The sequence below is a fragment of the Mesitornis unicolor genome, unplaced genomic scaffold (assembly GCF_000695765.1).
Source record: "Mesitornis unicolor isolate BGI_N332 unplaced genomic scaffold, ASM69576v1 scaffold48389, whole genome shotgun sequence".
Taxonomy (NCBI): Eukaryota; Metazoa; Chordata; class Aves; order Mesitornithiformes; family Mesitornithidae; genus Mesitornis; species Mesitornis unicolor.
In genome coordinates, this window is record NW_010206163.1 from 22801 (window position 1) to 35616 (window position 12816).

Sequence of the window (12816 nt, forward strand, 5' to 3'; positions counted from 1 at the left end):
GGCATAAAAAATATGTCACCAGTAGCATAACATATTAGGAGTAGCATCTTACCTAAGTATCATTTTTAACCTAAATATTTCTAAATTTTTTACAGTTTCTTCCTGTCCTGGAACTCTTGAAGCTAAGTTCTTTAGAGATTTGATTATCATTGACAGAGCATCATTTTTGGCTTCATTCTTTGCTTCTTTTTTCAGTTCATCATCTGTTAAATTTTCTAAAAATTGTGGAACCATTTCTATAATTGGAAGGAAATACTTCTTCACCGTATGTAATGTTAGAAATTCATAACATTGTCCAAATGGCCTAAAAAGAAAGAAAGAAAAAAGATCAAAGTACCATAATTGGTAATTGTAGAATAGTAGGACAGCAAGCAGTAATTCATTCAAGAAACTAAAGTCCATTTACAAGCACATGAACTGTAGATGGTAAACACAACTATTTAAGATATGGAGCAAGGGGAAGTGCTTCAAGAAAAGACTAAGCTTTGCACTAAACACAATATTTACTTAGTCCAACCTCTTGAAATACGTAAATTATTGTTTTTAAAACACTTACTTGATGAGAGCTGCAATTATCTGAACATTCAATGCTGATCCACTCATAAAGCGATCATGCAAGATCTGAAATCCATTTAACGTGCCAAATTTGTTGATAAGATCTACTAGCCAACCCTGCAATATAATAAACAGTTACATTGACATTTACAAATTACCATCTAGAAATACTTTCAAGTACCTGTTAGTAACAACTCTTACACAATCAACTGTTAGAAGGTAACAGAATTGACAGTGACCTTCCCTATACAGTGTAAATATTCAGTTTAGAAACGGGGAACACAAACTTTCCTGCTGTCATGTCAAAAACCAGATGCTGCATATCAGTTATTGAAAGACTTATCAAATATACAGGAACAAAAATTACTTTACTTCAGATTCATCTTTGGCTGTTAAGTTACTACAGAAAGCATGACAATTCTGGTATTATTTTTCTGGTCCTGGATGTGATAATGCTGCACAAAAACAGCAGTAAGAATGCAAAATAACATTCTTCTAACACAGTTAACAAAGCAAGGAAGTCCAAGGACAGAGTTATTTATCTTTGGTTCTTACAAATCAACAGCTAGCAGTTCTACTAAAAAGAAAAAAAGGCAGAACGTAACAAAAATACAATTTGGTTAGCACCAGAATTTGTACCAAAGCCATTTGGAGCACAGTTCTGAAAAACACCCAAGAACCAGAAGAGATCACTAAATCTCCACTGTCAGTTCAAAACAAAACAAAACAAAAACACCAACAAAAAAACACCACCAAAACCTGAAAAAAACAAAATCAAAACAAAAAGCAAACCCTAAAACAAACCCTAAACCAACACAGACACTAGCATCCCACGTCCAATTAAAAACATTTCTCCCATTTTTGGGAACTATAAGAATAAGGAGAGAAAACTCCCATTTCACCACATTATCTCCTTCTCAAAATATGTCACCTACAAAATCATGTTTAGTGAGAAGGCAAATCCACCAACTGGCAAATACAAGCAGGGCAATTTACACAGCTGGAATGGCATTCCATTCGAGTTGTGCCAGCTTACCACAGAAACACATGACACAGTCTGATTGTGGACCATAGACTGAAAGAGTTAGGAAGGGAAATTTAACCCATCATGATTCATTTTACAAGTCAAAAGCAGCACAACAACCTAGTCATACAGAAAACGAAGGGGCATTTTTACCTCCCTCTAAAAACACTTCAACAGCTACTACGTAATTAGGTAACGCTGATGAAATTAAAAACACAGGTCTGAAAACGCTCTGATACCTTTGGTGATCGTGGGTCAGGAGGACGGGCATAAAGTTCATCTTCAGCAAGCTGGACTCCTGCAGGAACAGTTTCTGAGGGGCGAGTACCATTGTATAGATGGAATTTGCAGTGAGGATTTAAGGCCATGGCAAGAAGTTCAAGAAGGGGAAACCAATCTTGGGACAGCTTGGCCACACAGAGTTCCACTAGTCGATGAGTGTTATTAATAATACATCTCTGTGAAGAAAAAAAACAACAAATCAAGAATATGGCAGGTGACTGTACGAATAACGTGAACTATAAACTCTGAACCATTTGTACCAAGCATGCAGAGTTGCATAAGAGTTTTACAGTGTTGTACTTTAATTTGTACTTCCTCCAATAAAGGCTTTAAACTGTATCTGTTTTCCGCTAAAAATTACATTTACAAAACATTGGTTACTCGAGACATTTATGAATCACCACTGAACTATTAACTTTTCCTTCTTTCACCCATTTCTCACAAATTTTAATTTGCTTATAAAGATCTTCGCAGTTTTTAATTTGGCGTGTGACTGGCTGTCCAACAAGTAGGTTTTATATTCAAACAGCTGCTATAAACATTCAGAAGTTAGCAGCTGCTAAAAGCTTTTAGTAAAAAAGCAAGTTTCCATGTCCTAGCATGCACATCAAAATAAGCGCAGGTCTCTAGACATCTGGCCAGAGACAGACGGCTAACAAGAGCTGCAATACTGAACATACAAAGTTCAGTTCCTCCCCGTATCATCTCATGTTTTATTTCCTTCCAAAAACACCAGAGGCGGTAAGATGAAACAATGATAGCTGGATGACTTCCCTCCCACCCCAAGAGCCATGTATACAAGGGTTCTCCCAGCACTCTGTTCAGAGGAGTTTCAAAAATGAGAAGCCGTCTGCATTCTCCTCACAGTCACAGAAGAGGCAGTCTCTTTCCTCATTTAAATTATGCTTTTCAGGAACAGAACTTTAAAAACTCACGTGAATCTCAAACTTCCAGCCACTCACTGCCTCATCTGTAAGGATTTTTGTGAAAGATATTGTTAACCCATCTCGAAAAAATCGCTGGCATGCTTCACTTTTGACATCAAGGCCTATTATAAAATAGAAAAGAAAAAACAAAACTGTTAGATATGCAATTTCATTAGTTGTTACATGAACTTTTAAGTATTGAAAGTAGTGATTTGGACTTCAAAGGTTTGTTGTTCCAAGTTTCAGAAATATTTTGAAAAGAGAAACCTTGGATGAAGACAAAACTTACATGAACTTGAATGCGCAAAAAACTGAAGGACTAATGTTCTAGTAAAGCCACCTCAAAAATTGCACTGCTTTAGATAATTCTTAAATTAATAAGTACAATCTTTATCTTCCATTCTTCTGGTATACAAGCATTTATGTTCTTTTACGTATTTGCTACTGGTTAAACTTAAGTGACTGAAGAGGAGAAAGGGTGAGACCTGCTCAGTTTCCCAGACACCGTTAACCTAGAAAAATAAACATGAATCTTTCTGTCTCTCAGCATCACTTGAAGTACTGTTTCTTGTCATTCTGCTGCCAGGACCCAACACGCCTAGACCCCAACACTGCTGCAAGCCTCTTTGCAGCCACCACATCAAGTTTAAAATTAAAGAACAGTACTGCATACTTTTCTTTTAGTTATTTTAAAACTCTGGAGATATTTGTAACCCAGTATTTCAAGAAATCTATGTTTTGTCTTCAAAAGTTCAGTCAGAAAATCAAACAGGGCTAAAGGTCAACAGAAAAATATACTGAACATCTGTCAGTACACACTGGAAACTATGAAAGCCATTGGGCACATTCTAAAAAGAAAACTGGGGCCTGCCCACACAGTTTCTTTACAGAATAAGTTTAATTTTCCATCAGGGAATCTTAGCATTCAACAAGCCTAGAGCATTCAGATTCACAAAAATTACTGCCACCACCACCCCAACTACCCCCCCACCCCTGCATCCTCCTTAATGAGGCATCCCAACAGTAACTTCCACTGGTTTGGGAAGGGCTGATCTGGGTTATCAAATTAAAATTCCTCAGTCACAAACAACTGTACAACAGAGGATCCTTTCAAAAGTGGTCACAGAACACCTGCCCTGTTTGTTAGTACATACCACAAAGGCTTTCCAGGCTCCTGCAACGGGGCTCGCCAGTCTATGCTCTTATGTTGTGTGCAGCTCTCAAGCGACTTGAGTAAAGCAGGAACCTTTGGCGCACCCCTGTCACCTCCCTGAAAACTCCTCCAGTGTTCCTTCTTTCAGCATTACCAGAGGTACATGATAGACACTATCTGGCTAAGAATAAAAAACTCCGCATTTTCTCTGTAGCTTGCTGTCTGGAAAGCTGACATCCCTATATCATATAGTAAGTGCTATGATCAGTAACAAAAGCCACAGCAATGACAGCATGACAAAAGAAGAGAGATAGAGCCTAAAACTTAAGCATTTGCAGTAAAAAAAGGACTTTGTTAAATTAACTTCTCAAGGAGGTAAAGATGACAACTTTACCCCATATAAAACAAAGAAGGCATCCAATGTGGTCAACTTGACCTAGGAGAAATGTTTCTTTCTGAAACCAAATGTAACAGTGAACTTAATTCTTGAATACATATTCAAAGCAGGCACTCAAGTGATTTTAATGCTTCTTAGAGTACCAATATACTACACTGATCTCTCAAACTTCCAAGTACTTCTTGGACCATCTCCACTCCACAATGGTTGGCCAGCTTCAGTCAGCAAGATATTTCAAACCAAGTTCAGGAATACCAAACAGAACATGTTTCAAAATACACTGTCCTTTCTGTCCTTCACTGAACTTGGAAAGAGAGGGAAGATGGAGAATTTTAGAAGATACTTGTGTGACTCCTGGACATATAATCACCTTCCACCTTCTCCCACAGTGCTGCACGCTGCTGAGACAACAGATGACACTTGTGGAAGGAACCAAGGCTAGGTGTCTACAAGGACCATCAGCAGAAGGGTACAGGAGTCCTAGAAGACAGGAGGTTGGCAGAGGAAGCAAGAATAGTCCAGAGACTGAAAAGAAAAACAGCAACTACACTAGACACATTGGCATCTACTCCTTGAATCAGATTCAGTATCACAAACTCCTAGGTAACGCTGCAAGCAGCCATTTTTTGTCCCTGTTGTTCAAATTCTGAGGGCAGAGAAGGATAAGGAAGAATACAAAGGCTAAGTTAGTGCATGCAGCCCTGAGCTAAATATTTAGAGAAAAGTTGGAGAAATGGATTATGCAGTAAGTAAAAAGTAAATATGAAAGGAAAAATTGACAAGCAACATACAATATGTGGGAGCTGAAATTAGGGGACTGGAGCAAGAGCAGAGAACCACTTGATTTCTGTACCTGTGCTTAAAAAGCAGTGGATTTGCCAGGTAAACCACACAGAGCATACTAACCCTGCCACAAGAGCAGAAACACTCTAGCTCCACAAAACTTGCCAGTTCAGATGCAACTGTAGATGAACCAACCCTGATGCATCTGAGGGGTATTCAACAATAGAGGGTTGGAGCACCAAGGCCCCATGCAAACATCACCCAGGTCCCCCTCTCCAGAGCTTTGGATTACACAACTCTGTAGCTGCAACCCCAGAGCTGAGCTGGCTCCACACACTGGTGTGGCACTGTGCTAGCAAAGCCTCCCAGACCTGGAGCCTCAGAAGTGCTGCACAGAAACCTCTCAGTAGCTTGGTAAGGGCTGGCTCAGACCCTGCAAAACTGACAGTTTGGAGCTGTCAAAACTGTGTGGAGCCAATAGGGAAATGCACACTTGCCCATGGGCACAGTGGCTACACATGGCACACTCAGATGCTGGCAGACTTCCAGTAACTCTTAATCATGAGGAGTGTAAGAATCCTTCTGCACCAAGGCACTGCCCTTCTGCAGTTCATTTCACTGAATTGGTTCTAGTCCAAATACCTGGCTAAGAAACTGGAACATAACACAGATCTGGTGTCCTTGCTTTAGATAGGCGACTAAAAAGAACCATTTCAAGAAAACGCAAAAGATAGAGCTTCAGTAAGGAACTCAAGAGTGGTCCCACAGAAATGCAGACGGATCATCCAGAGAGAGGGAGGGTCTTTGGAGAGGATGCTGGAAACAACTCCCACTACTGGGCTGCCTAGATTTTGGATGCATGTGCACTCATGGACACACACTTTTTCTTCTCCAAGGCTCTACGTCCTGCCCCTTTACTCTTACCCACTCTGTAACCCTTTAATCCATCAAAAACAAAGATTTGGAATCAAGGTTGAAGGTTTAAGTTGTGCAGTGAAATTTAATTTCTGTTTAAGTAAGTTACAAATTCTAAAACTTGCCTCACATCTTGCCTGTGTGTATCACATTGGAAAGCTTTGGCAGAATGTTAGAAGTGTTACGTAAACATTAGTAGCAATAAAATTCACAACAAAGGCAGAGCAGTGCAGAGCTGTTAAGGGGATTTTGAAAGAAAGAGTGGACAATATTCTAGCCTATAAAAAAAAACCCAAAAACCTATACCAAACCAATTTTTTAACTTTAAATTTATAGCATCCAAACTCATAACATTTCTTTCTGGAGCAAATCTCATCACTCAAACACTTCATAAGTATGCCAGAATTATTGTGAAGATAAACATCAGTCTTGCTATCAAATGCTATTATTCAAACAGGTTTTCTTCTATTAGCATGTAACTCCAGATCATCACTCAATAATCTCATGCCTTGCTTAATGAAGAAAAATACATTGATGCCTACACAAAGATAATCTTACATAAATAAACAATCAATCTGCCAAGAATAATGCAAGTCACAGTCTAGACAGGATTCGTACTCCTCTGTCAAGTTTGCTCCTTGCACTTGAAGGTAGTTATGATGACATTTAATTCTTATAGGTACTTTCAATTCAGTTCAGTTATGTCCCTTTCAACTTCAGTTCCTGAAAAGATTGCAAGAGGATGCAAATATCACTCTTATTTATAGGCAGGGTCACAAAGACAGCAGTTACCCCCCAGTTACTCCAGAATACCAATGCCAATAGCCACTGGCAATGTTAGGAATAAAAGCTACTTAATAACTTCAACCTCTAGAAAATAGTGCTTGATTTAAAAAAATAGTGGGCTCTTTTTAGGTTTTGTTGCTTCAGAATCTAAGTGAGTTACAGACTGCAATCTAAAATTTGCATACTCAACAGCTGGTTATTTTTCAATTTCTTTCTTCTCTTTTGAAACAGAACTCCCCAGATTAAGAAATATGCCCCACAGGGAGGTAGGAAGGTGTCCAGTTTTAGATCTTACTGAGATAATAGAATACATTTTCGAGCTATTAAAAAATGTACACAACAGAATCACTTAAACTACCTCTATATATACACAGCTCTGAAACCATGTCTGCCAAGTTTTGAGATACCCAAACAGTGTCAGTTACACCAAGTGAGCACCCTATCATATTCCTTGGGCACTGAAAGTTATTTTAAAAAGAATCATCTTAGCCATCACATAACTTTGAGTAGCAGGGAAAAATCTAGGATGTAACTGTAAAGAGAACACAGTCAAAAAGCAACTACTTCCAACAGCTTTGTCTTCTCCTTAGCCAATAATCCTTGCATACATACACACACAGGAATTCATCCACAGGGCAAGACAAAGAATAATTAAATAGCAACACAGAAGCCCTTCTCAGAATTGGATATCAACAACTTAATAAAAATCTAAGTGCATAAAGCATGTGAATAGATTTTCACTGGTTTTCACAACTTCAAAATGAAGAAGAGGAGACTTTGGGAACTTTCAGCTAAGTCTGACACTTTGGAGAAGTACACTAACTTTAAGAGTAGCCAAAAAGTGTCTCATTCTGCTCTTATTACTTGACTGAATTGACAGCTTTTTGGTTGATTGGGGTTTTTTTTATAAAAAATTGTTTTGTGTTTCTTTTTTAAAGATGACTTAACAGCTGGCAGTACTTCTCTCTCACAAGTCACAACCAGTGAATTTCTTTTTACTGCACTGTTGCAGACACATAGATGGCCGCATTTTCTTTCCATAAGTTGGCATTTCTTTTACTCCTGAACAGATGCGATCGCTTGAACAATTCTACACTCACCTTGGGATTTCTGCCAGACCTAGTGACATGCAAAGAAGCCAATTCCAAGCTCAACTTCAGCTGATAAATCAGTGTTGGCAACACGTCATTATCCTATTTTGGATCATAAGGGTGCACCCAAACTTTTGTTTCTCCAGAGTGTGCTCCAAAGTAAAAAAGACTTACAGAAAACTATAAAGTTAACTCGGAATATTACCACTATCAGCTTTTTAGTCTTAAAACTGCCTAAGAATAACCTTTATTATCACAGAAATTATTTCATCCTAGTCCAGCTATGCAAAAGTAAGGAACAGGCACTTTGCCTGTCAGTATTTAAAACACAACTAGTTGGTAAAAATACTAGAAAAATACTTTGGTCTGACTTCTGGTGTTACTCAAATATTGGGGCACCAGATACTGACTAAAACAGGAAGACCAAAGCAACTTTCCAGAAGAACAGAACTTTCCAGAGCACACGACAAACTTGTCAATGTGATGAGTACAATTTCACAAACACATACACAGTCTTGATGCAGAACCCTCCAACTTCTAAGCAAGTCAGACACAGCAAGCAAGATGGTAGAATTATTAGTTTAAGTGACACTGTTAAAAATTCTAACATTTCTCTAATAGCCTCAAAAGTACATATGTGCCAAATCTGAACAAAAATTTACAGCAAGACATTTGGAAAGCTAGATTAGTAACTTATTTTTTAAAAACTAGAATTCTTTGAGTTTTAATGTGTTATAAAGACTAAACCCACCAGGTCTGATATCAAAGTGAATACAGAAAACAGGTAGGACAGGAGTGACAAGATTTTTATTGCTGTGAGCTTGTTCAACTTCCCTACTCCTACTAAGGCACCTAATTTCTACATCTATGGCTTTCTAAAATTTTTAAGCCTCCACTAGGGATTCAAAGAACAAGACTTTACACAGTGACTCAATAATTACTGTCTTTTCAGCTTACCTTTTTTACTTAGGTCAATAGCAGCTTCTAGAAGAACTTCTAATTCCCCTTTCGGCAATACAGGAACAACCCATCGAGGCCTGTATTAGAAAATAAAACAGGGTAAGAATACACATTTTTGAAGGCACTGATAAGCACTCCATTAAAAAAACACCAAAACAAACAAACCACAAAACTCTGTTTTTAGCCTCTTCTTCTTTGCAACTCTAACCCAACTTTTAAAAAAGTATTTCAAGAAATCCAGTAAAACAAAAGATGCAAGAATCCTGATCCCACTATCAATGTATTAGCACAAATAATCTACACCCTCTGAAAAAAGTGTGAAAATACCTGTTGATCATGTCATCTAATTTTGCCAGGTCTGTGTGTGGAAATGCAGGCTCCTCATCTTCAAGTTGGAGTGGAGCATCTGCTTGGCCCCGCTCATCAGGCGGGGTTGCTGGGGAGTTCTCATTGGAAGAATCAGGTGAAGAAGTCTAAAATTGGTATGGAAAATACTTTAATACTGCCTGCACTTACACGCCACCTATTTTGGCATTTTTCCTTCATACTGTACTTCAAATGATTCTTTGAAACAACTACCTGTCACTATAAAATATAGTAAAATCAATTTATTTCAGATTCACTTAAAAATAGAGCATAAAATGGGCTATATATGTTTTCTATTGCAACAGTTCAAAAAATTAAGCTACTTTCCCAGCAAGGAAAGGGCTTTTATGAAGACTTCTACTTTCGGCAGGCCACCTCTCTAAAAGGTGAAAATAAAAACCGTATAGGTGGTCCAGTTTTCACAAATCTTCTGCAGAAAAGATGACTGTTTTAGGTAGAAAGACAAGCTTCAGCAACAGCACAGAAGAAAATGATCGTGAAAAACATTTTCTTAAAAAGTCTGCTAAAAATGAGTAACACACTACTACAGCTGGCTACTAACCAACCTCCAAGAGCATGATTAGTTAAGCCCATTTTGATGGGCCACACAAAATACAATGCATTTTGTAGATGCACCTGTATTTGTATATAGAAATACTGAGGTAGAAATATTGAGGTGTGAATTGACAATTGCAAAGACTCAAATCAAAATAGCAAGATTTAGGAGGACAAAGGAAAATCCAAATTTCAAGGACATTTTTCTTATCTTGTACTGCATCTAGTTGGCATAATTTTCTTCACAGCACCCTGTATGGTGCTGGGTTTTGGATTTGTGACCAAAACAGCATTGGTAAGACACCAGTGTTTTGTTTGTTGCCAAACAGTGCTTGCACAGATTCAAGACCCTGTGCTTCTCACTTTGTCCTGCAGCAGTAAGTATTCTGGGGGTGGGCTAGAGGCTGGGAGAGTACACAGCCAAGGCAGCTGACCTGAACTGTCCACAGAGGTACTCCATACCATCTAGTGTCATGCTCAGCAGTAACACAGGGAGGGAGTTTTTTTCCAAAGTAGCTGTTGCCTGGGGACTAGCTGGGCACCCATCAACTGGTAGTGGGTGACTCTATTTGCATCACTTGTTTCCCTCTCTATCCCTTCACTTATAAAAGTGCCTGTATCTCAACCCACGCAATTTCACACTTCTCCCTTCCAATTCTCTCCCCCATCCCACTGAGGTTGAGGGACTGGGCAATGAGGTAGAGACTTACCTGGCAGCCAGGGTCAGCCCACCACACATGTGCCAAAGAACAATTCATTCTCAGGAAGTAAAAAACCATTAACCCTTATTGTATTAATCAAACATCATCTTCATACTGAATCAAATTACCAAGTGTGGCACTTCTTTTAAATGGGTTTGTCTGCACTGTTTAAAAGCGTATTTTCCAGTATTCTTCCCCCAAGAAACAAGAATCACCACATTATGATGTAGTATTTGAAAGTTTGTCTTTTGAAAGCAGGATAACCTGATCAAAAGAAACACACTAAGTTGTTCAGGAAGCCTAGTACAATGAACAGAGATCCACATGAAGCTGATCTTAAAGGGCTGGTACCTGCTTCTAAGCTGTTTTATCCAAAAAGTGCTTCTGCAGAACTGAGCATAAACTGAACTCACAGAGAGTAGTTTTACCAATAAGGTTCTGAGGAAGTTTCTGATATTATTCCAAGAAGGTTTCTTATCCAAAATACAAATGCTTGAAGGAACTATGCTGCTGCTTGAAGAGGGAGCTTTTTTTTGCAATCCAGTGTTTCTTAACAGTATCTACATTGCCAACAGCACTGCCTTCATCCCTCAAAGTGTTTTTCTACTTCCAGACACACACACACACACACACACACAAATACGTAACTTAACTGGACATCTCCAGGAATATACAAACTCAATTAATTCAGAAACACTATTTCTAAAGAACCAACTCCTTTACTTTTAGACAACTTGACTGTTAATATCATACCTGATTCTGCTGGAGGGGAGGCTGGGACTGTCCATCAGGAGCCTGGCCCTGGCTATCATTCCCTCCTACCGGAGAGCCACGGGTCGTGGCTGTCATACTCGACACAGGGCAGATCTTTGCAATTTTGTCTGCTTATGTAGTTGTTGTGAGAGAAGAAATTATAGTCCACTTAGTAAAGTTGAAGTACCAGCGTCTGCTTGCCTTAAAAAAAAGCTCCAACTCAAGAACATGCCATCTTGCAGATACCATTGCATAACCTGAAAAAAACCAAACAAACACTATAATGACACATGCATATAAAAGTAATCCACACCTGGAAAAAACACTACAAAACCAAATACATAGCTATGAAGAATCTTTCATTTTAGACTTAGTATTTCTTTTTATCGAGTACAACTAACATCAGAAGAAGGTAACATTAGAGATGTTTAATATTATTTTAATGTTTTAAATAAAAATCACACAGATAATTACTTCTATACCACAGAGAAACCCACTGTACACCACTGCATCCAAAATGCAGCTGTTCACTCTCACTCTTGTGCCTGAACTGCTAGAGAAGATTTTCAATTTGAATTCAAGGCGCTGACCATGGTCTATGTAGAAATGACCTGGTTAAGAGCACAAACAGCCAAATTTGTCATCTCTTCCAATACTACTCTTCTGACACTCTCTAACTACAGATGTCTGAGAGAAGCCAGAGATCGATTCTACCTCAGCTAAGACTAACAGAGACCCCGCAGCTAACCTTCCTCTATTAGCACACCAGTATTTACCCACGGTATTTGAGCAGTTCCTTTCTTCTAGCACATGCCTATGAAAGCCTGGGTCTGCTGGCCTTTCAGGCTCACTGCAAAGCCCACCACATCCACATCAAGCATTTTAGTGAGTGGATTCCATGAAGAAAACTGTGACATCAGATTTATTTGTTGACCTTTTAATCATGATATACCAACAGTTTGATAGTCACTATATTTAAATGATACATGGTGAACTTGAAAAACACAGAAATAAAAAGCTGCATTACGTGTATTGGGTTTTCTGTGAGGGGTTTTCGGTTTTGTTTGTGGTAATGGGGGAAGGGCTACAGAGATGGCCCTTTAAAAAGCTACCTGAAAAGCTCCCCCTTTTCCTTTGTCAGACCCACCCCTGATCCAGGGCCAAGCCAATCAGCGCCCCTGCGAAATGTATTTAAGGGGGGTGCAGGGCATGCCTCGCTCTCTCTCTGGCACCGGTCCTGACCAGCATGGCCCCAGCCCTGTCCACAACTTAAGCTTAAGCCCCGCTGCAGCTTCATCCTGAGAGAGAGCGAGCAAGAGAGCATGCACCGGGATCTCCATAACCATCAGAAGAGACCTGCAGTGAAGAAAGGAGTGGGGCCCGAGGAGAACAACTTCGAAGAATACCAAGGTCGGTTGAAGGAAAGAAAGGAGAGGGAGGAGGAGGAGGACGCAGAACCCAGGTTCCCCTTTTGCAACCTGTGGCAAGAGCCGGGTCGACTGGCCTGCAGCCCGTAGAGTTCACTGGTGGGGCAGGGCCACCTGAGCAGTGGCTGCCCCTGAAGAAGCC

The 12816-nt window shown here is 39.4% G+C and overlaps 1 protein-coding gene across 1 annotated transcript in view; it reads right to left on the reverse strand.

Annotated features, from left to right (window-relative positions):
- LOC104546299 (probable ubiquitin carboxyl-terminal hydrolase FAF-X) overlaps window positions 1-11504 on the reverse strand; it is a gene marked incomplete at its 3' end in the record, with an annotated part of 33363 nt that extends 21859 nt beyond the window's left edge. Inside the window, exons 1-7 of the mRNA XM_010191659.1 lie at window positions 11248-11504; window positions 9200-9345; window positions 8870-8949; window positions 2797-2909; window positions 1819-2037; window positions 557-672; window positions 53-304 (exon numbers count right to left, since the gene is read on the reverse strand). Coding sequence (XP_010189961.1) covers window positions 53-304; window positions 557-672; window positions 1819-2037; window positions 2797-2909; window positions 8870-8949; window positions 9200-9345; window positions 11248-11343 — 1022 coding nt within the window. The remainder of the gene's footprint in view (window positions 1-52; window positions 305-556; window positions 673-1818; window positions 2038-2796; window positions 2910-8869; window positions 8950-9199; window positions 9346-11247) is intronic.
- Window positions 11505-12816: the final 1312 nt, after the last annotated feature.